The 26,667-nt window shown below is 39.9% G+C and overlaps 1 protein-coding gene across 1 annotated transcript in view; it reads right to left on the minus strand.

Annotated features, from left to right (window-relative positions):
• Window positions 1–8,071: 8,071 nt before the first annotated feature.
• Window positions 8,072–26,667, minus strand: part of lrrc49 (leucine rich repeat containing 49) — a 47,983-nt gene continuing 29,387 nt past the window's right edge. Inside the window, exons 14-18 of the mRNA XM_084721124.1 lie at window positions 16,109–16,343; window positions 14,595–14,780; window positions 13,797–13,906; window positions 10,437–10,590; window positions 8,072–8,899 (exon numbers count right to left, since the gene is read on the minus strand). Coding sequence (XP_084577250.1) covers window positions 8,684–8,899; window positions 10,437–10,590; window positions 13,797–13,906; window positions 14,595–14,780; window positions 16,109–16,343 — 901 coding nt within the window. The 3' untranslated portion in view covers window positions 8,072–8,683. The remainder of the gene's footprint in view (window positions 8,900–10,436; window positions 10,591–13,796; window positions 13,907–14,594; window positions 14,781–16,108; window positions 16,344–26,667) is intronic.

The raw sequence follows: 26,667 nt of genomic DNA on the forward strand, positions 1-26,667 counted from the left end.
TTTACGCACGAAGACACAGAATGACAGAAAGCTGGAAACCGACACACACACACACACACACACATACGGCGGGCAGACAGAAAACAACCTCTGCTGCGCCCCCTGCCGCAACAAGCACTTTATCTTCTCTGTGTGTGTGTGTGTGTGTGTGTGTGTGTGTGAGAGAGAGAGTGTCGTGTAAATATGTAGGTGTGTGTCTCCTTTTTTCCCCCCACTCCGTGAGTAGCGCGCTCTGATGTGTTTGTGTGTGGAAGACAGAGTTTTTCATAACGCTCTGCAGCCTCTGTGTCTCTCTGCCTCTCATGTCTTTCGCAGTCAAGTGTCCACAGAGGAGCCACAGGCAGGTAAATGATCTCATTTACCTGCTGAAGTGAGGCCAAAGCTCAAAGCTGCATCTGGCAGCTCTGTTGGTTTAAAAAATCCAGAAACCCTGAGACATCAGTTAACTGATTTGGCTGCTCTGTGATTGTTTAAAGGGTCAGTTCACCTGGAAATCAAAAGTACACTTTTTTTCTGTCTTGTAGTGCTCTTTATCCATCTAGATCATTTTGGTGTGAGTTGCAGAGTTTTGGACATATTGGCTGTAGAGATTAGTCTGTCCTCTCTCCATTATAATGGAACTAGATGGCACTCAGCATGAACTCCAAAGAGCAATAATAGGATATCTTGGCTCAATTGTTGAGTGTCTGTGGGATCAAATAACATAATCATGATCCCATAGACATCCAGGAACTGAGCAAAACTAAGTAAGAACCACAGACCTTTGTTCTGAGCAGTTTCGTGACTAGAAAATAGTTTCTAAATGAAACTGCTCATCACAACATCTGTTGTTTATCTTGAGTAAACAGGTTTTGCAATGAATTTTTCAAGTGTATTTTTTGGCAGTTTGAGCACCACAAGCCAAGTGTGATTCAGTTCCATTAAATATTTTAGAGAAGGCAGACAACTCTACTGCTGATATTTACAAAACCTGGCAACTCGCACAAAAACTATCTAGATCAGTGGTTTTGGAAGTCTGAGACTGTGGGCCTCCCCTCAGACAAATCTTGGAAAAAAACACCCACTCCTTTAGTTCACTTGCTTAGTTCTGCTCAATTTCTCTGGGATATGTTATCTGAGCCCACAGACACTCACAATTAAGCCAAGGTAGCCTAATAGAGCTGTTATATAACTTCAGACTACACCAAATATATAAAGAAGGTCTGTCCAGAGGCATTTATTAGTTTCAGACTCTAGAAAAGTGGGAAAAACTGTAACATTCCCCAATATCTCTTCAACCAAATTAAACAAATTTAGGCTATTCTATGTGATCTCCTTTTGATAACTCATTTAATAACTTTTTTTTTTTTTTTTTTTTTTTTTTTAACCTTCCTTACAATGAGACGTGAAACCTTTCCATTTCAGTGGGCCTGATTCAGTCCCCGGGCCGTATTTTTCCCAGGTCTCCTTTAGTCAATGGTCCAAAACCCTGATTAATCATTTTGAGTCATGATTTTTTTTTTTTTATGTCCAAATTCCCTGTTTTCCGCTTCTCAAATATGAATATTTTCTGGTTTCTTTAGTCTTCTACGAATACTGAATATAGTAAAGGTTGTGGATAAAAGAGGACATTTGTGGACACCACCTTCCAGCTTCCCGGAAACACTGATCAATTGATTTTTTTTTTTTTATTTATTTATTTATTTATTTTTTATTTTATTTTCAAAATTTTATAGACCAACCAACTAAGCGATCAATCAAGAACAGAACTGACAGATTAATAGATAATGAAAATAATGATTCATTGCAGCCCTACTTGAAACATTCTTGTGGACAGATGTCAAGCCTTTTCTCTGCATTCAGCTCAAAGAAGAAAAAAAAAAACTAGTAAAAGCAGGGCACCATCACAATCCATTAAGAGGAAGTACATCACCCACACTCAGCCGTGACTTATTGCCCCAAAACAAATACACTAAATTGGATAGAAGTAAAAGACTTTTAAGCAAAGTGAAAAATGGGACATGGTTCATAGCCTGTTAATTTATGAGAGTGGTCCAAAAGTTTTGGTGAGTGGAGTGAAATTTGTCTCCAGGGCAAAATCATTGACATTCACTTTCTTGTAATATAAACGTAAAAGACTTGGCTTGTTGCCCTCTTTGGCCTGTTTGTTTAACTTGACAGGACAAAACAGAGCTGTGCATGGTTCAGTGGTTTACACCACACTATGTGACGTACAGCACGCTGTTCATTACAGCCATTGTCTGTAAACACAGTGGACTGACAATGGCTTCATTATGTAGCCAAACATCATTTATAAATACTGTGAACTGTAGCAGTGTGTCCATATGTCTACAAATATAACTCTGTGCCAACAAGTCCATGTACATATGTATCTCTGTATGTGTCTGCAGGGGAGCCTGTCCCATTGTTGTCCCCACTGGCCGTCCTCACTGGTGCGTAGATACTGATGCTGCTCAGGAATTTGCCTTTAACCCCAATGTTTCCAAACCCGTCAGAGGCAAACAAGCGTCCAATTAAAGCGTCGTTAATGAACTAGCGTTCCGGATGACCCACTGAAGGCCTCAGACGAGATCTGGAGAGGGGACCTACTGTCGTCTGACATTGGACAAAAATATGCATTGAGCTGCCACTGGATATGAAAAGAAAAAAAAAATCACTGACGATTCAACAGAATAAAATATTGTAAAGAATTACTTTGGTATTTGCAAAAACTTGAAACACCTTGAAATGACAGTTGGTTATTTTTTTGCAGTGCACGGGTAACAATAAACAATGCGTTCAGTTCATTCCAGGAGAATCTAATAGTCGGTCCTGTGAGGTGGAACGAATTGGCAGCCTTGTCTCCAGACTAGACAAAAGTCTATCAGAGGGTCGAGCACATCAACACTGCAGCCTCCAGTAACCAGCGCTTAGGTTTATTGCTTGTCATTCAGCTGAACACAAATTGTGAAGATAATATTGCCTGATCGCAGTCTTTTGTTCAGCTAATGTTAGCACAATAATGCTGCTGTCGCTTCACTGACTCTTTGTGCTGCCCTAACCTCTTCAATGCAAACAAAATTATCATGACAACATTACTGTGTTTAACGGGTACATCTATAAAATTTACAGCTGGATGAAACAAGTTCATGCATGTTCCTTGGGGGTTATCAAAAAGTATTCTGGGAATTGTAGGGAATAACTAACTGAAATAGAGGTACACAAGGCAGACAGAGAAAGTTGGTGCAACACACACGTACACTGATATGAATATTTGTGTAATTATATGTATCCTTAAATTCCTTGGCCGATCTCCACTGTGCACTTTGTGACTGAAAAAAACCCACTGCTTTGATTTATTACATGTCACATTCATCTGTGTCCCAAGAGTTTAGCTAAGAACTTAGCTTTTTTTAAAAAAATAGTAATTTTAATGACACTGATAATTCAGATTAAACACACAACATGTAAGTTCTGGTGTAACAATAACAAAAGACGTAGCTAGATGAAGTTGTGAAGGAGCATGGGTTTATGGGAGTGGTTCTCTTCGTCGATAACAACCACCATCTCAGATTCAAACCTATTTGATATGACTCAGGCAGTTCATGGTCGAAGTAACATTAAAGTTTAAATCACGCTACATTTTGTCACACGTGTCGACTACCTTCCTCTCTCTCAGACGTATCCAACATATCCTGTTTTTTCCTGGAAGTTACAGTAATTAGCAGCCACTAGGAAACACACTGTAACTTTAAATAAATTACATATTTCTCTACATTTGAACATTAAGATAATGTAAGTACACAGCATTTTTAGGCATTTTAATGCATAAGAGTGACATATTATACCTTTAACTGAAAACCTGCTTTGAAAAACCACAAAACATATATATTCACCAGTTAAGCTTCTGTATAATTTTTTACTTATCTAATTGCCTTTTAAATGTATATATTTCAAATACTGACTAATTTACATCTACATTTCTCCCCAAAATACATGAGGAATTCTACATTTAAATAGATCATTCTGTCTGGTGAGTGGAGTCTTATAACCAAGAGGTTGCCAGTTCAGACACTAATCCCCACCTCCTCACTCACTGTCAGGTACTATAAATGGTTGATATTATGTAACAAGATGACTCCTGTGTTCCAGTTGTGTGGAACAAAAAACATCTCAAATTTGAACTAGAAAAAGAAAACCAATACGTAATATAAGTACTTTTTTTTTTACCATTGTCCACATGAAAATGGCTTATGGTAATTTTGGAAACTAGTATCGATGGATGACAGAATAGATAACTGAAATTGAGGAGTTACTTAGAGCTGGCAATAGCTAAAAAATAAAACTGGCTTGTTTTTGGTTTTTTTCCCCCAAAAATAAAGTTTACAGGGGCAGACATCTGTTAGTGCAGACCTTTTATAAATAGAATAGTACATTATTTTGTAGAAATTAACTGCCAAAAGATTGCACTATCAACATTCAAACAACGTGTATACACTTTAGCATTAGTAAGTGGGGGCTGCCATGGGCTGCTGCCAAAATGTTAGAAGTTTTTAAAGACATCTTGCAAAGTGGAGGCCGCAGGGATAAGATAATGCAATTTGTGGGGCTGTGATATGGGCAGGTTTGGGAACCCCTGTGAGGCCTAGATCACTTTGTATTAGCCACTACAAACTGAAATGTTCATTGCAATCCATTTTTTCCTGAAGAATGCACATGAAATCACAATGGTGATCTCCTTATTTGACTTTGGTGAGACATTTAGCTTGAGGGCAGCACAAGAGAGAAGCTCACAGAAGGTCTAAAATACCCAGCTCTATATCTGGACAAAGATGTTGGGTGAATTAATGGATGGAGACACCTGACATCACCAGCATAATCCTTAAGCCCCAACTCTAGCAGCACAGAAATTTGCTAAATATACAGCGGCTCTCACGCACTCACAGTCATCAAGACCTGGAGCACTGCTGTCTCTCTCTGCCAAAAATGGGAAAAATATGTTTGACACAAATCCCAATATGAGGCTCTGTAAAGAAGAAATACTATTTTTAATTTGATAAACAGATTAATTATGGACATATGGACTTTGTTAATGTGTTGAGCCCTTTGCACTGTGTGGGACTAAAGAATAACTGCACTATCTTCACTTCTAAACTGCTTTCGAACTCTGAGACACTGGCTGTCTGTCTCTGCATCTCCATGCTGTCACCGGTCGTGGAGTTCTGTCAGTCCTTTGGGACACGAATTCTGTCATGACACTGACAGCCGGAGTCCCATAAAATGAATAAATGTGTCAGCACAAAGCCATGTTGTTTATCAGAGTTGTTCAAAAAGAAACTCGCTGTCGCTTTTTGATAGAAGACATGTGCACTGAGTGGTGTCTTGTCAAAGCAGAAAACATAGCATTTATTTTTCATGTCTGTATGAGATCTTCAGGACCTCCTCAAAAGCAACACAATATAGAGTCATACTTCATATGCAGCATGTTTACATATTCTACATATTCTGTTCTAATTCAGATCAACCAGTCTATTGGAGAAGTATTCAGAAAACTCATTTAAAGGGTAACTTCAGGATTTTTCAACCTGGACCAATCTATTTTTGTGTGTAAGTGACTAGTAGGGACATTAATTTTTTAAATTGGTCCAGTACCAATGGAGAACATGGACCCGTCCACTAACAGTACTTGTTTTTGCCAGTGATAAGCTCAGACAGTTATTGTAAGAGTCTGGCAACATTATGCAAAGGATCACTACAGGGGTAGACCTTTTTCTTAAAGAGTAAGATGTTTGTTTAATCAGAAACATTTGTTTCTTTGTCTCACCTAAGCCACCAGACTCCATTTACAGAAACAGCAATTTTATCATTGTAAATTCAAACAAAATAATACTCACCAAAAACGCCTTGGCTCATCTTTCTGCTGCTCCAGCCGTCACCAACTCTGGTTGTTTCATTGAAATAAACCCTTAATTCACCAGCTGTGGAAATATTCCAGTTGTACACATTATTTCCCCCACGCTTGTTCTCTGATGTCGGATCTCCCGCTTTTTCCTCTCCGAATTATTTTCACATCTAACGTGGTCAATTAAAGTTTACTTCAACCAAAGCAGAGCAATTTGTTGGAGCAGTGCAAAGACAAACGAAGATGCTTTTGGCGAGTTTTATTTTGTTTCTGTCAAATTTGAATGAAGTGCGTTTTTCAGTGACAAAATTATTATTTCTCTGTTTCCATAATCAGTCATCAATGTCAACAATGGTGTCAAAATGAGCACTTTGACAGTTTGTAATTGCCCATAAGGATTACGCTGCAGTCTGTTTCTCTGCATCTCGCACAATAATGAACCAGTTTCAAAAGTCAAAAATCACTAAGACACAAAACAAGGGAATAAACGGTCCAGGTTGAAAAATACCACAGTTACCCTTTAACATATAATCCTGTTGTTCTCCAAGTCGAATACCTGTGAACAAGGCACTGATCTCCAGTGGAGTGGATGACGTTGGACAGCAGTACCTGTAACTCTTCGGTGTACGTGACGCTCCATCCTCCTGCAGGTCGGTGCGGTGTTCTCCACCTACGCCTTATTAAATGAGGGTTTAAAATTTCTTTGTGGGATAGTCTTGAGTGAGGTGAGCAGGAACAGGTGGTGAGAAACTGGTGAAGCCTCCACGCCTTCAGGGACATTCCAGTCTGAGTTCACACTACCCAGAGGACCTTTCATGGTTCCTGGACCTCCTCGCAAACACATACACAGCCTCTGCCTGATGGCAGACCAACGGTTTATGAGGTGTTGCTAAACTGCCAAAGAGAGCATTCAGGAGAACTTGAGCCTTAAAGGGATAGTTCAGATTTTTTGAAGTGGGGTTGTAAGAAGTACTTATGTATAGTTAGTGTTTTACCTACAGTAGATGATGGTCAGCATGCCCCCAGTTCGAAGAAGCAGTAGGAGTACCAATGTAGGAAGCTAAGCAATGCAATGTTGTGGACAGGGTTAGCAGCAAAACAGATTTTAGCCACCTAAAAAAAACTCACTTGAAGTGTAGGCCATATTTAGAATATTTTCCTTTTCCCAAGGAAACCTCTATTATATAAGACAAAATCACCCTCTGGTTTGCTACTGACCCTGTCCACAGCAGTACATTAATTAGCTTCCTACATCAGTACTCCTGCTGCCTCTTCAAACTGGGGGGGTTTCGATTGCCATCTACTGTAGGCAATACACTGACTATGCATAAGTTACTCATACAACCCCACTTAAAAAAATCTGAACGATCTTTTTAATGAATTTTAGAGGTAGACTTCAGAAAAACACACACCAACAAAACAACTGATCTGAACAGATCTGATGCCTGATTAAAGGAAGACATGACTTTAGGGTTGGGCAATGTAATAATAATAATAAATTATTTAATGGTCTGCCTCAGAAGAACTAGTGAGACAAGGTGCTCGGGGACAGACTCTTATTCAGAGCCACAGTGTACATTCATTGAGCTGAAGAACAAGTGGGAGAAAAACAGCCTGCAGTGCCAGAATATTTTCACATCTAACACAATGAACTGAGGATTTATTTCCACCAAACTACAGTTCGTGAACACTGGAAAGAGAGTTTTATTTAGTTTTTTCTGTTGAATTTAAATTAAGTATGTTTTAGTTCGGTAAGAAAGAAAAACTTGAATTCAGAGGGTGTACAGTACAGAAAATGTTTCCTTTCTTGACATTTTGTAGATTTATTTTGTTTATTTATTGTACCTAACGTACACACATGGCATACATAACTTACTGAAGTCACCACTTGCACATATCTCCCAGCTAAAACTCCAGCAGCACACCTGAGTCGCTGGACTGACGATAGTCGATTGGAAAAGTTGGCAGAAAATGAAGGCCTGTTAAATGATATTACTCGTGAGTGCAACCCTCTCCTCTCTATACATGGATATGTGCAATACGGAAAACGCACCAGATGGTCAGAGAACAGCAACCCCACAGATAAAACGCCTGGAAAATTTTAACATATTGCCCAACCCTACATGACTTCTTCACTCCTGTGGACAGTTTTTGTAGGAAGAACAATCATGCAAGCCATGTACACACAACTGAGTGTTAATACAGAATCTTTTAATACTAAGTACAATACAGAAAATCAGTGGTAAACAAAGAAAAGTCTTTGTCCTTGTTTGTGCCCTTCTTTTTACGTCAGGCAGGAGAGAGTGAGCGAGCGATGCATGAAACAAGATTTAAGACACAGAAAAATCATTCTAGTCTCGACAAAAGAGACAGCGGACGTTTTCAGCTGATGACAGTAATGGTGACGAGGGGTCATTCAGAAGGCTTTTAAAGTGCACAGGATGCTCCGTAGGGACCACAATGCACCATGAGTCGATAAGTCTCTTTAACTCTCTTCAAGTATGTTACAGCTCCAAGCACTGAAGAATCAAACAGTGAAAATCTACATTCAATCAAGATGCTTTTGTTATATTTTCTTCAGACGGTCTACATCCATCTTAAGAGAGCGCTTCCCAAATACGAGGGAAATACACCCCTCAGTTTCCAAAGGTTTTAATAACTGATAGTCAGTGTTAAGTCACTAAGTGATGATGTGTTAGGGTTAAGGTTAGGGAGTTTGAGATGAAGCCCTGGAAGAGCCCAAGCAAGCTGTGTCCACGTGTGTGTGAGCGTGTGTCTCTAAGAGTGAACCTTTGGTCCTCTTCACTTGGTCTCAGAGAGCTTTGCAAGGCTGGCTTGGCGGAAGGCGGCTCGGTCCCTCATCTCCAACACACAGTCCCTCACCATCTCTGCAAACATGGAGGGCCACAGCTTGTGTAGAGCCTCGCCCTTCAGGTTGGTGTCTGACGCCCGCTGGACCAACTCCTGGAGGTACTGCTCTATCATGGCTGCACGCTCCGATGACTCCACAGTGCCCTCCTGTGAAGAAAAGAAGTAAATATTTGTACTGATTCGGTTGTCATTTCAACAGTACATTAAGGTGCTATGGCTGACAACATTTTGAACCAGTGTGGATCTAAATCAAAGAGGGAACTTATTAGATGCATCGTAATTTAAAATGAAGCTATCACAGTGCCCAAGTTTAATATAGCTCCTGAAGCAGGACATCAACACGTGAGTATTGACAAAAAATGACAGTTGAGTTATTAGATACAAAAAAGTAATATCCTAAATGCTTTTTTATAGCTGTCAAAATATGCTTTCAATGTCAGATGATGTCCGCTTTTGAAATTCCTAATCATAATGAATGATACAAAGTTATGACTACAGTTATGACTACATCAAAGTAATTAAAAGTAAAGCGGTGTATTATTGATTTAATTTTCTGATTACATGTTAATCTTTCAATTGGTGCATGCTGTATACAAAGTACATCTTGTGTGCAAAGCTTTTTCTTTTTCTCTTTTTCATGAATAAACTTAACTTTCCATCATATGGCAGTGATAGAACATGTCACTATGAACCTTGTGTCGACAGTTTAGCAGCAAAAATGTCACAAAAGCAGAAGGTGTATCAGGCTTTGCCTACACAGAAAATACTTGCTAGCAGCATTAATTCATTTCTGGAATTGGTTTTATTACTGATTTGGATAAAAAGCTAAAATAATGCCCATCCAATCCATTAGTTGAATTAGAAGTTGGGCTTTAATTTAGTTCCAAATCAGTACCAGATTAAAAATGTGTATTTGCTTCTTGGTGGAAGCCGTTGATCAAAGTGAAAGTGTGATCTGAACAGGAGGCAGACAAGCAACAGCAAAGTAGTGCCAACACAAGTACCAGTATTGTACTGTAGTACCAGATCTGCAAAAACACCTAAAAAAAAAAAAACTCAAACGCACCACATTTTTCTATCGTCACATGATATATGGCATCATATCCTACAGCCCTAACACCACTCCACGCTCTCTTGGTGGAAGGGAGGTTTTATTTTTTTCCTGAATAAAACTGTATTGAGACTGCATTAGAGCTACTGCCCGCTTTTTCACCAGAAGGGAATTAGAGGCCATAGTAGCTAAAACGCTGTGATAAACTGTATTAAATTGCTATGTGTTTAGAATTAACTTTAACAACAGTTTGAGTGGGCTGTTTACCAAAATCCTATTCAATTATTGTGGTGGAAATGAAGACTGAATGATGTTTGGGACAAGGAGCCAAACATAGTAGCATAGAAAGTGAAATCTGATGGCGAGTTAAAGCGCATTCATTAACACATCACACATCATACAGGGTGAACTGTCAAGTGTTGTGCAAGATTTATGATGAACGTATCCTGATGCCTTCTACATGGAAATACTTTGTTGTGAATAAAATTTTGCCTCCTGATTTGGTGACTTCTAGCTTCTTTGGGAGGGTTAACCATGAATTACTGAAAAAATGAATGCAACGTCAAATTTCTCAAACCACATGGCCACTGCTAAAAAAAGATGTTACAAAACAAAAACCAAACCAGAACTGACCTCAGGGCTGTCCGCACTGCAGTCTCTGCTTGGATAGTTGAACAGCGCTCTGCTCAGGCCTTCTCCCAGGAGCTTCCCATTGTCTCGCAGCTCCTCCGGACTCAGCCCCGCTCGCCGGCCCCGCCCCTCCAACAGGAACTGCAGCTGGCGCTTTCTTCAGGGTGAAGAGAGACAAGCGTGAGTTAGACACCGAGTGAGGAGACACACAGACACCTGGGGTGAACAGTGGCTGAAAGTGAGTGACACCAGGGTAATAAAAAGCGTGTTCTCGTGTCCATCAAATGAAACGCTCTCACCTCAATACTGGGAAGCAAGTTTTTTGAGAAATAAACAAACTGACAGCAGCCAGTGTTGTGTAAATGTGAACTTCAGTGTTTTAATTTCACTCTTATCACTCAGCAGCAGGATGTGTACACTTATAAAGGCAGTAGAGGAAAAGTGATGTAAACTACATCAAATGTTTCTGTCTATCAGAATGAAATCTCACTACTGCACCAACATGTTCTACAGGCCAGTGCCAGGATGCTGAAATAGTCTTTTCAGAGGAGGCTGCAGGCAAACATTCCATATAGAACAAGACAGTTTGTAAAGTGTGTGTGAACGTGTGGGTACGTACGTGTGTGTACGTGTGTGTGTGTATGCCAACATGCTTTAGTTTGTCACAAATCATGCTGACTAACAAGGTAAAACAAGCTCAAGGAAGGCAGACTTCTGTCTGTGTGTGTTTGTGTGCAAATTACAGCCAGTATCCTGACATCAGAAAAAGTAAGTGTTGTATATCCATCAAATAAAGTGTAATTGAGTGTAAACGTCCCTTGAGAGAACAGCAGTTACGATCAGGTTGTAACAAAGTCCAACTCAGCCAAATGCTTCTTGTGTCAAGAATATCTGATGCGTGGTGGGAACCTTGCAACACTTCTTGTGAATTTCATTTTTAATTTTTGCGTTTGAGCCAAATGTTAACGTGATACTAGTTTTGGTTCTTTTACAAACACAGAGGCAATAAAATCTATCTCTAATTGTTGCTCTCTGTTAGACACAAGGTTTTGATGCAACAGGAGGCATTACAGTGAGTGGATTTGGTTCAAAGCAGTTTCCCGTCTACGTTTTCCCTTCTGTGAGACGCTGGTGATGAAATGTGTTGAGCAGGAGAAGTGAGCTCTCCTCCTTCAAAACACAGGCCCAAGGTCAAGGGGTCAGCTGAGGTTGAAATCAAACAATACTGACGGCCATTAAATGGAAGTGTTGTCCTGACAATTTTTTTCTAATAACCGATTCATTGTGTTTTCTGAAGACATTGTGGTGTTGTTTATCCAGAATATACACTTTATATCAAATACAGTCTTCAGCAGGAAGGTTTTGATAGATAACAGATCAAATCTAACAGCGCTGAGTGTAATAAATGGATTTATTTACTCAAGGGGTAATGATTTTGCAAGCATGCAGATAAGTGATTAAGATTTCAGCACTGATGCAAAAATAATCTTCACCCTTGGGCTGCTGTGTATTATCTGTCCGTAACAGAGTATGAATCAGGGTGAGTTACAGCCAAGAGCCAGTTGTACTTCACCAGTTCATGTTCAACATCATTCTCAAAGGCCAATTGAGGACACTGAGTCTCACATACTGCTGTACTACTCAACAGTATTTATTTATGTTATTTATGGTGCTGTTTAAACCTGGCATGTCCACATGCGTCTCACATGACCACATTAAAATACCTAAAAATACTAGACATATGTTGTATATTTTGTTGAGCTTTGGACTAAAATTATCCCAAATGTTTCCAACAATGGTCAAATGCAGAGAAACCTGTAATTTATTCAGGTAACAGTGCACTTCTTGCCAGCCGCTAGTTGCTTTAACTTGCAGGAAAACAAGGGATACATCAGAGAGTGAGGAAGGAAAGCGGAGAAACGGGACTAAAAATAATGTGAATAAAATTACCTGATTTCTACCCAATTTCATGTCAGATGAATTTTCATATGCGTGATGGTTGTTAAACAATGAAGAACACAGCTCCCCGATCCCATGCTACTTCACATGTCATCAAACTATGTTGTTGCGTTTAACTTAATGTATTGCAATTGCCAAATTTATAAGAAATCCCAAATAATTAAATGTTTCACAAAGTTTGTGATGTTTCTCCTACCTCAACAACTGTTTTTTCACATTTCACATGTTTAATGTCACCAAAATATTGTCTATTTTCATACATTTAGTGTAAATGGTAAAATCAGTTGCTAAATATAGGCAAGTAAGACACACTTCAGTGAGACTGAAATAGCCACCAGCAATGCTGAAACAAACTGACAATGTTTTTTACAAGAGAAGAAGCAAATAATGAATTGCATGCAATTTCAAATTTACAATTAGGCTCGAAGGATTTTGCCATAGTCATTTACAGTTTAGTTTCTTCACAACTCACCAGGTCTCAGAATTTTGAGAGCTTTGTGATTTTTTTAAGGGACTCAGGGGATACTGCTTACACATTGCTAAAAGAATGTGGTGACATGTGGCCAGCCCACCCAAAAATATGGTCTGAGCCATCGCATCTCAATGCGTCCTTAATGCGTCCTTGGTACATTCACACCTGTACTTAAGGCTGTCCACTTGTAACTGGAGAAGATGTGTGTTAATGCCAGGTGTAAACAGGTCCCATGTTTCATTGAGCACCATCAAAACTCACATTTACATCTGCACATGACTGTCACTGTTTTCCACTTCTAACTGAATAACTCTGCCAGAGCAATAAAATTCTCGAATTGTGTCCATTAAAGTTGACTTTATTTAGAAAGAGTTGTAATGCATGTAATGCAGTTTTCTTAACCAGTCAGATGATTCAACCTGGCAATGTTCCAATCTTTGGTGGACTAGTAAGACTAAAAGGCATTAAAAAATATTCTTGTGCATGACAAATTCAGGTGATTTTTGCTTCACAAGGATGTTTTTCATTAACCAAGAGTGACAGACCTCAAGAACTTTTGGCTGGGGAGAGAGAGGAATGTTTGTGTCCAAGTGCCAAGTACCCACCCTTACCCTGAGACACATAGTCTAATTCCCCTGGCTCCTCGGTGCCAGGCTCTGTCTTGCTGTCTCACACAAACATGAACACATACACACACACACACACAAACGTATACACGAAAAAACACTATGCACAGGCATGCACATACATGTAGTGCAGGCTACACACTCACAAGCTGTGAGCTATGACTCACATATATGCTCATTTAAGACTCCACACATACTTGACATATCTAAATGAACCACATACACAGTCCAGGATACAGCACACACCCGTCATTAGACTGTAGTTAATGTTATGTTGTGGTTATGTGTCTGTGATTACGTTCTCACCTGGACTCCTCTAGCAGCAGGAGGAGACGGCAACGTGGAGTTTCAGTGGCTGCTATGTGACCCAGTGTCCCGAACACACGCTCTGCAGCGATCACATCATTCATGGTCACCTGAGGTAGATACACAGCAAAACATGTTTGACTGGTTGGCCGCTTCATGTATATCTCTAGACTCCAAAAACACAAAGGTAGGAGTATACCATTTTGTCAAAAGCTTTAGACTCAGCAAAATATTACAACTCATTTAACAGATGCTGCTTGAGATAAGTCAGAAGCTGACAGAATAAAAACAAGGTAAGAAACAAGATATAGCAGGCAGCAGATATAAAAAAAAATAAAAGATTATTTATCAAACTACAGTCTGAAAAGAGACTTAAATAAGAGCCCCAAAACTGAAAGCTGGGGACAGTAAAGCAATAGTTTGATATGTTGCTTTCTTTTGGTTTCTGGTGGAGAGATAGATGAGTTCGACATTTTGGGTGGATTTAACAAACAACATAAAATGTGTTAATCAGTGATTTTAAGAGGGGCTGGACAGAGCCAGACAAGCTGTTTAAATTATGTTGTCTTAGCAATGTCAGGTTCTAATTCGGTTTGCAGGATGGGAGTTGCAGTAATTGTCTGGAGTGGTTGTGAGTAGATAATTTGGGCACCCACAGGCAAAAAAATAAAACAGTGCCTATAATTAAGTACATTTTTTTATTCGTTACTATATTTGCCTTACAAAGGCAACAGGAGACGTCCCCTCTTTACAGCATGACGGCTGCAAGAAAAAAAAGAGAAAAGAGCTGGTCCTCACCTCCTGGCCATTGATCCTCTGCAGGTTGAAGTGGTGGAGGCGGTAGATGACGAAGGAGCGCCACAGAGCCAGACTGACCACTGGATTGCCCTCTGGGTGGATGGTCAGCTGGTCCAGACGCCTCACCTGAGCCAGGGCCGCCAGCTGGGGCAGACGGCTGATGTTGGTTTCTAAGAAGATCAGGTGCTGCAGAAAAAGTGACATGTTGGTTTCAGAGAGGCAGAACTATACATATAGCTAATGTATAATTGTTTGTGACAGTGACTAAGACTGACAGTGTTAGGATTTTTATCAGAGAAATCAATTTAAAGCAAATCTGCGTATGAGAAAATAAGGTGATTTTAACAAAAATATCCAGCTAATTATACAGTATGTTGCATGAGCAATGTTTTTTATTCACAGTATTTAAAGGGGCAGTAAGCAATTCTAGAGAAAGATAGTTGATTGTTGAGTCTCATTCCCAGGCCATCAAATACTGACATTTTGAGAATAAGACTAAACAATCTACTATCTTAATGATCTGTGATTGGCCAAAGTCTTTGGTCACATGATAGATTCTGTAAGGCTAAAGACTGAGCCAAGAGGAGGAGCAGAAGTCTAGTTTTCACTCAGACCACTTGAATTACATTATGCTTAAAGAGTATTATGGAGCTTTTATCCAATGACTTGCCCTAACTTTAGTATGAAAAATATGTGTCAGCTATTTTCTGGACAGACTTGACTTAGCTTAGACAATGAAAGGCTGACCAGAAACTTTACTTGCAAAACACAAATTTAAGGTTTAATTCAACGACATTCTAAAAGTCTTTGTCTGTATTTTTCTTTCTCTTTGTTTCTCCTTGCAGAAGCAAGAAGAGTACCATGCTAACATACATACATATTTCCTGATTCCCGATTAGCCCTGCCTCTTTGTGTGCATCAATGCATTTCATGCCCAGGAGTGGGAACAGCTGTGAGGTAAATGGAAGTTGAAGTGAAAGAAATATGTATATCAGACACTGTAGGGTCTTGGCTTTAGTTCTTGCCATGACCAGTGACTGCTAAATGAACCCTTTTCTTTCCCTTTGAAGTCAGTGCTCTCTTTACCACAGCAATCTGACAGCTCTGCCACAAATATTTGATGTTTTTGTGCAAGAGAGTCAGAATAACCACAACTGCATATGCAGCACCTTTAGTTATCTGTTGAGGTCAGATTATGTCAGATTAGCCTTGGGAAAAAAATTATACATTGGGTTTACAACTACTGCAGCCCCACAAGATAGGAAATGGTGCAGCAGATAAAGACAAAAGTTGATGATAAACAAAGACTATTTGGCTTGAAAGGCAGGTATCCACCAGCCAACACCTCCAAAATCCTCACCTTTGTGTCATGACATGGCAGTTTGATGTTAGATGACAATGAAGAATTGCTACAACCACATCTGAAGGTAAAATGGAAACTTAAAATACTACTTCTCTCTGTTTGAGGAATTTATGTCAACATGTCTCAGTATGGTATGAGGCTATTTCCTCACCGATAGATTGGGGAATTTGACCCTTATTCGCGGCAGTGTTGGTACAATGGCGTCAAAGTTGATGTAGCGGAAGGTTATTAAAGTGACAGCACCAGCAGTCTGAACTCCCCAGCCCCTCTCCAGGGCCTCCAGGGCTCCGAGTCCAAATAAACGCAGGGTGTCTCCATCCAGCTCCGCCAGGTGACTGTCAGAGAGGGACAAGCTCTGAACACTGCCACTCCCTGCCTCCACAAGTCTGCAAAGTACCACACACAGAAACACAAAAACAGTCTTTGTAAAGCAGTCTTAATATGCTGAATGCACATAATTTGTTGCCTTGTGAAACTTGAGGACTATCTTTGGGCCAAAAGTGCTTTGCTTGCATTTGTTTGAAAAAGCAGGCATTGTGCTAAAAGAAGGAAAAAGCATCATCGCTACAGAACTTGCAGTGGTCTAGTCAATGTCCCATTTGTCTTGTCTAATTGCTTCCTATTCTGCTATACGACAGCTGAAGTGCCCTTCCCTGATAAGAGAGTCGTGAGAGTAGAGAAACTAGGCAAGTCTCAAGGAGACATAATCTCCCTGCCTGAGCCCATGTGCTCAACCCTCTGGGTCTGCTGACACTCGGGGGACTTTTCAGCATAGCAGGGCATCAGATGGCTACTGGCTGCACGCTACTCAACACTGATCACTTTGGGTTCAGCCCGCCAACAAACTAATCACCCCTATTCATATTTCACACCCTCCCAATCTCGTCGCAACAGAAAGCCATAGTGGTTAGAAGACTAATCCTTTGATTGCAGAAGGCAAATCCAAGATTCTTGTTGAGGCCGATATTTTAGAGTGTGTTTGAGAGGTGAAAGACAGTCAGAAAGAGAAAGGACAACAGACACACTGTAGAAAGTGAGGTATACATAAGGAAACAAAACGAAGCTGTACTGTAACTGAAGCTTCTTTGAAAAGGCCACTTTTGTTGCAGGCACAGTCTGACTGATCCCCCAGAGGTGACTCCTCTCTGTACCAGAGAAAAGGAACAGTGTCTTCTTCTAACTGAGCAGCAAAAAGGGGATCAAATATTTGTAGGATTTGGCAAATAATTAAATGAGATTATTAAACGCCATCTTCAAAATGAGAGGTGTGCTACAGTAGATTGGTAGCCTGGTGAGCCAGATGAATTTGTGAGCTTGTTTCATCCACTCTGGCAGATATGTCTGGCCACTCTCCCGTTCAGACATCTGAAAAGTCACAGTGATATTACACATGTCTGTGTGACAGCCAGAGAGCCCTTCTAATGCTATTTTAATCATAAACAAATTATTTTTTTTGTAAACATATCCAAGTAGTTTTTATGCCTCAATCTACCCAAGTAATGATCTTGCCTAACCACACAGTCTTGCCTAAATCTAGGTAGTTTTTGTGCCTAAACCTAATCAAACTATGACTGAAAACTGAAAATAATAAGTTAACTACATCTTAAAAAAAACACACTTAAAAGTATTATTTAGCCTCGCATAGAACACAAAGACCAGTCTCCTGGATGAAAGTCCTGTTTTTGATCAATTCATCTACCACAACCACCTTCTTGGGGAAAAAACTGCATTGCCTATTTCTCACCTCAGATGTTTTCAGAAATACATTACTATGCTACATACGTAACCACACTGAACCACACACTGCTGGCTGCCATTTTTTTCTGCTTTACCGCCCAAACTTGCATGTGTCACTCAGCGCTGCATCACGTTTCATTGCTCTGATTAGTTGTAGGTCTACACAATCGTGTCAAAAGGCATTAGACTTCATTGGTTGATAATGGATAACGCCCCTTGTACATCTAAAGTGAACTGAGAAGGTGGCCAGGTAGTTCAGTTAGTAGAGTGTCTATCTATCTATATCTGTCCTATCAAATAAATGCTAAAAATCCCCCAAAATAATCTTAAAATTCCATACTGAACTTTGTTTGGTTGGTGCATCAGAGCAATATGCTGTTGATTATGGCTGGAACAAATATTTTCATTATCGATTCATCTGCAGATTATTTTCTCAATTACTCTATAAACTGTTCCTCTAAACTGTCTTCAGGTTGGGTTTTGTCTCACTAACGGTCCAAAACACAAAGAGATTCAGTTTGCTATCAAACAAATCAAAGAAAAGCAGCAAATCCTCACATCTGAAAAACAAGAGTTTAATAATTGTTGATTCCTATGCATGCCGCAATTTAAAAAAAAAAAAATCGATTTAAATCGATTTAAATCGATTTTTTAAAATATGATTCGAATCGATTTAATTAAACCATGAATCGCGATGTGGCCTGTATCGTGAACCCTGAATCGTGATAGAATTGTATTGTGAGTTGAGTGAATCGTGGCATGCCTATTGATTCCAGTGATCATTTTGAAAGGTGAAGCCTGTCAATATGGTTGATAAATGATCACAAACCAGTAATCACAGTGGAATATTCCACCAGCCCACACTATATGTGTAAAATGCTGGAGGAGGAACATGACAAGACACTAACATCAGGTTCTTTGTGGGTGATACTGGCCTTGAGCCACTTTAAGTGATTCATTCTTGTGTAAAAAAAACACGGGTGAATGGTCAGGTGCCTCAGGGGATGAAAAAGTGCAGGACCAGTTTATACAATGGATGTTGGGGCTTTGGAAACTTTCTGTGTGTGTGTGTGTGTGTGTGTGTGTGTGTGTGTGTGTGTGTGTGTGTGTGTGTGTGTGGCCTGCTTGTATGTGTCTATGTAAGTATCTGGTGTGATGTAACTCCAAGTCTTCTTTGAGGCTGCCTTGGAGTTTAGTCAAGTTAATTAACTAAGTTCATTTTAAATACCCTTTGGGACAGCTACAGCCTAACAAATTAAGCCACAAATTACACTTGCCAGAAAACACAACAACCAGATTAATCGTGTAATAAAGCCTGAACCTCTCCCAATAAACCGGTGAGTGACAGGGAATATCCTACCTAATCGTTAACTTTGTTTCCAGACACATTTCTCTGACATGATACCCCAGGTGATCCTCTGTGTACCTTGTATAAAGGCCATTCTGGATCACAGGTCAAGGAATGGTAATGGGAGAATGTGGGGGAATGCCATGGATATATTAAGAGAAGTGGATATGCTGTCAATTTTTCCCAGGGGCCAACCGCCAAAAGACATTGATTACAAAACACACATCGGTCAGGACATCTTAAAAAACACAGGGTCAATTATTACTCTGGTCCCTTGTTATACTACTAACTCACAGAATTGAGTGCAGCATTGAGGCATAGCTACTGTAGAAGTGTACTCAGAGAGTACAGACCTCCACCAAGGCCAGTAGCCCACTCTTTTATGATATGCAAATCTCCAAGCACACACTTCACGGTCCATATTAATGCTTGATCTCATGAAGCCTAAAGTTTGAATATTTTCCTTCAATACCATTAGTGGGGTTTCTTTTGGACAATTCACATTTGGATGTAAGAATAGAAATAGTTGCATGATATATATGTAGTAATGCTCCCATATCCATACATTAATTTGAGAAAAAGTGGTGTTACAATTGTGGCAATGTCATAATTGTACTGAATCTCCCATGAAATTACCGTCCATTAGCGTTCTGTAACGACTGCTTTCTGCATGAAGTTAAAGTGACAACATGTGTGGGCTACACACACTGGAGTATACTGGAGTATGTGGATATGGATTGTGATATGGAGTCATTGTACTGCTACAATTGACCCTTCCTAAGGCCCACCCCTTTTGAAATTTTGTTCTAGTTTCTCCTTTCCTGTTCCTGCAACTTAGATATGCTATGCTCTAGGCTTGTCCACATTGAAAAAAAGATGGTCAAAAGATGTTGCTTGGAGGCGTGAAAAAGCAACATATATATAGTAACATTTTGAGTTAGCTAATGTGAGCAAAATGCTAGCCAACCAGCTAGGTAACTATTGATGTAGATAAGCTAGCTAATTGGTGAGGGTTTTGCTAATATAAGCCACCACATGTAACTAGCTAGTTAGGTAGAGTTTTGCAACAGAGCAAAATGTCAGCTAACCAGCTAGCTAACAACTGGTATAGATTAGATTAGAAAGCTGACCCAGGTAGCAAGCTTACTAAACTGTATAACTGTAGCATAGAGCAAAAAGGGGTGGGGCCTAAGAAGGGTCAATTGGCTATGTTTTGTCACAATTAAACTTTACTAGCATCTACTGGATTTTAAGATGTATGGCATTTAGTCGACCAAGGCCAAATGCCCTGTCTCGCAATGTTAATGAAAATGAAACATAATTTGTGTATCTGCCCCTTGAGTCGTATCTGCTCCAAAATTTAATGGGCTCTTCCTTGGTCCATGCTACACCCTTCGACCAAGTTTCATGAAAACAGGGCCAGTAGTTTTTCGATAATCCCACTGACAAACAAACAAATGGCACTGAACACACAACTTCCTTGCAGAAAAAGTACAGACTGATTGTATTACTTTAAGTATTTAAAGCAGACCTGGTAGTAGCAAAAGCTGCAAAGTCTGCGTGTGTCCTGTTGCAAGCACACACATGGACAGAAACATGGGTCCTGGCCAGCAACAGACGGCCAGACGCCAGACGCTGAAAGGCAGTTTAATCGTCAGGATATGCCCCGCCTCCGAAATGTAGGATTGCCAAAGGCAGTAAATCAGGAAGAGTTGGGGAGCAGTGCAGGAGATGGAGCGTAACATGTAGATAAGTCACATAAAGAATGAGAGTAACTTCTGTGCGCCTGGAGGAGTGCCATGAACACACTCTGTACTGTGTCACATATTGTTCACCCATAATCACAGCTGAAACGCTGCCAGGTGGCCCTGAATCCCCTCCTGACATGAACCCGGCAACAAACGCTGAGAGAAGAAGTGAACGAGGCGGAGAAGACCGAATGAAGAATGTGTCACAATTACATGGATCCTGCTCTGGCCTATTAGACTCAGAATCTAATTCAATTAGAGCTATCTCACTAAATCCTACAGGAGTTTTAAAAAGGACATCTGTCATCTCTCAACAACTTAATCCCCCCAAAGACATGGCTTGTAGCATCCACATGTCTCCAATCGCCTAAATACTGTGTGGCAGTGGTGTGCATGAAACATTACTCTCTGAGCTGTCATTCTAAAAGAGCATTTCATCATTTCACTATGTTAGAAAGTGAAAACAAATGGTTCAAGTGGCAGTTACTGGTGCAGAGCAGATTTTAGGCTGATTGGTGGTGAGTGCTGCAGCCTGTTACTGTGAAGTGTGTCTCTACAGTATGTGCTGGTTTTGGATTTCAGGTTTCATTTGAGGGGCCACTTGAATGGTGAAGATAACTCGTTGATTTATGTGCCTGAAAAACCACCTGTTCGGGATGTCTGCACAGCTCTTTATTACATATACGTATGAATAGTACAAAGGCCTTTCAATCTCTCCACATGGTGATCAAACACCACTTCTGGATTTCTGAGTAATAACTCCTCCATACCATGCAGCCCTGCCCCTGTCTCTCAGGGGAAATGAGGTCAAATAAATCTTAAATTTGCACAGGAATAAACTTGGGCCTGCATCACAGTCAAGTCTGGCAGTGACACAGGTTATTGTCCCATAACTTATTGTAGGAGCACATTGACACAATCATGCTAAGTGTGCTGTCAACATTCAGTTCGACCTCACTGGGGCTGTTAATGTCAACCAGAGATGACATCATCTTCATCTTCTTCTCTATTTTCCAATATATGTATAAATAAATTTATACATACATAGTTTATATCTTTATTCAGATAAATTGAATTGGACCCAGCACACTTTTCTCCATTAAAGTTGGTGAAAAGGAAAAAGTTTTTCTTCTTAACACATTCTACATGGTAGAACATAGTTGCTGAAAACATGTGAGAAAACTGAGAGCTATGTACTGAATTGTTGCACAAAAAAGTGTCTGAAGCTCTCCTTTTGAAGTACACCCATTGTTTTAAACGGCAGAACACACACTGAAAGCATCTTGGCGCACGTCAAACTGCCTTGACGCTCCCACTCTGAACTTGTTTCAATTTTGGTGTCAAATGAGGACCAGAGCTTTTTTTCTGCAGCTGCGGTACATGTTTGGGGAGAGCTAAATGAATTTTTAAAAAAGGCGAAGGTGTGAGGAGTGAATACCGATGGAGCTGCACTTCCACCTGAAACCAGGTAAAAGAAGAAAAAGCCAACCCACAGCAGAAAGGGAGGGAGGAAGAGGGAGAGAGCCTGTGGATATGGACAGGTGAGCCAAGTTGTTATAAAAACTTAATGATCGTGAAGCATAATGTTACTGTACAGCTCTGTGGTCTGTGATTTTTCGCTCCAAGTCTGATCTGTGTACTTCTAATACTTAATTACTCCATGCCAATGAATCATAACTGCAAGGGTGGAGAGAAAGACAGCAGAGAGGAGAAAGGAACAATAGCGTGTGTGCGAAGTGCTGACTGTAATTTTTTGACTATAAATCCTGATATTGCTGCGCAGTTGTGTGGTTTATGCACTGCAGACTAAACTCTCTGTCTCAGTGTTTGTCTCTTCATCTCCTCCGTGTATGTTGGTGTTCAAGTTTAATGTCTGCTGTAAAAATCCTCAATGATGTAAATTTTCAAAGTGAAACTGATGTAAATTATCCTGCAACCTTAATACAAAACGATTTCTGTGTTCAGGGTGGACCTGAAACATGACTTCGTAACGGAGCCGGAGTCATTGTTCCCCCAACACTATATAAGCCCCACGAACCAACACACAAACGAAACTCCACCTCCCCTCACCCTCCCTAATGTTCAGTTACGAACGTACCTTAAGTGACTCTCAGTCCAAATCAGCCCAGCAGTTCACTTCAGCTCACTTCAGTCCCAACAACCCGACACAAACAAAGAACTCAGAACACACATTTATTGTCGCTTTACATGAACTTTAACAGATTTTTCTAAATTGAGTTGCCACGTCAGATTCAGCAATCTCTCTTAAACTCCTAAACTCTCCTAACTCTCCTTAACCCTCCTTTGCCAAATAATTCCAAATTAAGCCACGTCCTGCCCGATATGTCAGGAAGCGTTCATTCAATGAAAATAGAATCATAGAAAAACTTAACAAGCTCACAAGTTGAGAGACTGAAGACTTGCATTTAGAGAACGATATTATAAAGTCAATCATTTTAATGTATCAGCCGTGGAATTGAAAGACCTGCTAAAGCAAAGGAATGGGGAAAAATAGTGATCGAGAGTGAAAAATAGTGCTGTTAACGCTGTGTCACGAGAGGGCGGTCCTGGCACTGAAATAAAGATGACATGGTTCAATATAAAAAAAAAAAAACACTTGCCACAGGAAGGCAATGGATGGCTTCAAAGAGAGGAGGGGATGAAATGAAGTCTCCATCCTGGAGATGGACAACAGTGATGTTGCACTGTCAGGAACTGTAACCACGGATGTTCCACCAGACAGTGACTTCAGTAAATCTGCATGTGACGATATAGCAAATAGACAGTAATGACAGTAATGGTAATAGCCAATTTAAATTAATGATGATATTGTTAGGCTATGTGAATTAATTTGGACATAATTATAATTCAAATTGCAGAGTCAAACAAGATGATGTCAATATAATTATGAGTTATAATTTAGGATGTGCTTCAAGTACTGAAGTATACAATCTATTAATGAAAACCTTTTTTTGTTTAGGTAACAGCAGACTAACTGCAAATGACTCTTACAACTAGTCTGGAACAGTCGTAAATTGTGTTCGTGCCTAAGAGAATATTCAAAATATGAGAAAATTGGCAAATGAGGCAAGTTAGAATAATTTTAGTTTAGAATAATAACTTAAGCAATTAAAGTTGTTTTTTACTCTTAAATACATAATATGTAAATTCTTCCACTTGGGGTCTCTCTTACTTTAAAACAATAACAGAACACGTAGTTTGATGATGTTGTGCAGTGGAACCATCAGAGTTGTTGTAACTTCACTTTTAAACTACAACCATAGCTGATGTAAATCTATCTGGTGTGACTAGGGCAGAAATCATATTTCATGGATAGGGTAATATTTAAGTTTTATTCATGTTGCATTTACTCAAATGCTCTGACTGCCTCACTGACTCTCTGACGTATCAGGAAACACACTATTACCTCAAATAAATAACTAATACTTCTGCATTTGAACATTATTGGAAATATTTGGGATACAGCAACTCAGAACTCTACAAAATAGATCATATATGTATAGCATGTTTAGACATTTTAATGTGGAAATGTTACATATCATAGCTTTAAGGTGTGATGATGGTTCTCAGCAGCAGGCTTGGAAGCACTGGAGTTAAAAAAAGGAGGGCAGTCCTCAGTTCGTAACTTAGGACGGCACACACACATATATGCACCAAGTGTCTGCCCTGCTCCCCAGGCTGCCACTAAAAAGATCCAGATGTGAGGATGTGCCAGGTCCGGCCCCTGACCTCAATAGAAAACCAAGAATCTGTTGAGATTCTGGAGTAACAGGATTATGGATGATCTGTAACAAACCACACACTGTCTCTTCAGGGTGCAAAAGAATAAAGCTCCTCCTGTTGTCAGCATTTCCTGGGAATTCACACCCCCAAGGACCTGATACGTGATACATCATACACTAGTGAGGAAAGAGTGTTGATTAACAGGCCTCAAAAAACAGTTCATCGAAATTCATCCATCATCTGCCCCTTCATGCTCTACAATGAGGGAGGAGGGTGTAATTTTCTTCAGCATCTAGTACTTCAGCAGCTATCAGAGGTGATCTGGCCTACACTGTGTGGGTATTATAACCCTTCAATATACCTACACACATTGTTGAACAAAACAATCTTTCTATTTCCCATCTACTGTACACAGACCCCAGCATTTTGAAGATTTACCCTTTGACCTTTTAGTGACACATCATGCTTCTCCTTCAAGTTACTGGTGGTGCCAGGGGTTTGTAAACGCCCTTGTTATTTAGTCATTCAATACAAGCCAAAGTAACAAAACTCCCAACTCATTAGACTGTGGTAGATTGGATCGCGTGAGTCCTGTTTGTCAACATAACCTGTTAAGCCACATGACTGAAGTTATAATAGAGCTCGTAAAGGAAAGCCATTGCCATTGAGGGATTGCCCTCCAGGCCCATTTTCATATCCTTGTGCAGGAAGGAAAAGCCGTCTTTGAAACATGTAATAATAGTCCTTGACGCAGCCCACACTTCCATGTCATCCTCCCCCTCATAACACATCCAGACCTGGATCACAATCTGTGTAGGAGGGTATATCGCAGCCCTGTGCTCGACACAGACTGTTGATTTAGAGTAATTGTCCAACATCATGTTAAAAAACAGTGGAAGAAGCAACATCTCAGACATGCACAGACTGATTTTACCAGAGAGCTCACAGAGAGACCCACACCCCTGGAGTAAGTAAAGGGGCCACCTTGGTGCTAATATTTCAAGATGAGTTTGATGCACCAGCTGTTGCATGGATCAGATCTGTAACCAGGATGATCTCTCTACAGTTTCATGCTCGATTTTGAATATTCTGTGCGCTGCGGATTTCAGTGACCCTCTGTCATTAATGGATTTAGCTTTCTTAAGTGATCTGCATATTTGTGTGTATGTATTTATGAGTGTCTGTCTGTCTAACCCTTTTTCAATGTTACTTCTTGTTTCATTGCCTGAAGCAAAATTCCATTCTGCCAATACAACATATGTGTCACAGTGGCAGATACCTCAAAACCAGAACTATCTACATGGCTAGACAGCACAAGGGGAAATGTTTTTACAATTTGTCTGAACTGATCCACTTACCAATTTTACATACGTATGTCTCAAAATCATCATGGAGTCCAACAGAAATCATAAAATCTGTAATCAGCTTTTTTTTACGCTTCAAAAAGATAAATACGTAGTCATTGTGCATGCAAAAATGAGTACAGCAGTCCAAATAGCAAGTTGTAGGTATCTATGGTTGAAGTGAGTTGTTTTTCATGAGTGCAGGATACACAAAACTTCATAAACTGACAATAACTAGTGACAACGAGTCCTTCACTGTAAGTTGATCATCGGTTTATCACCGTCATTTGTCTGTAGATGTAAAGTTAGATTGATCACCCTGAAAACAAAAGCCCACTGCTCTGAAATAACACACTGGACAATGAATTCAGTGGCTGCCATTCTTACTGCCTACCAGACTAAATTAACAGTTTGTTCAATGTAACAGTTATAAACATCAACGCTTTCTATGAAATCATTGATTTTTTACAACTCATAAATAGACACTTACTCATTCAGCAAAACTCTGGCATTACTTTGAACTCTGATTAATGTGAAACAGACATACAAAACAAATTATTTTGATCAGGATTGGAAAGGTAAGTATTTCAACTTAACACGTTTGCTTGACTTCTGATGACACATCATGGTCAAAGGAAAATGTAGCACTTTTCATGTGAATGTCCAATCAGTGTTAAAGGTACATGTAAGGCAATACATTTCTCAGTGTGTGCTATAAAGACCAAGAGAGATCGCAACGTGCACGCTTCAATGTTCAACTGAGTAGGCTTAATAAAGTTAATGATCGCTT

The sequence above is a fragment of the Lutjanus erythropterus genome, chromosome 1 (assembly GCF_056507025.1).
Source record: "Lutjanus erythropterus isolate fLutEry1 chromosome 1, fLutEry1.hap2, whole genome shotgun sequence".
In the NCBI taxonomy this organism is placed as follows: Eukaryota; Metazoa; Chordata; class Actinopteri; order Lutjaniformes; family Lutjanidae; genus Lutjanus; species Lutjanus erythropterus.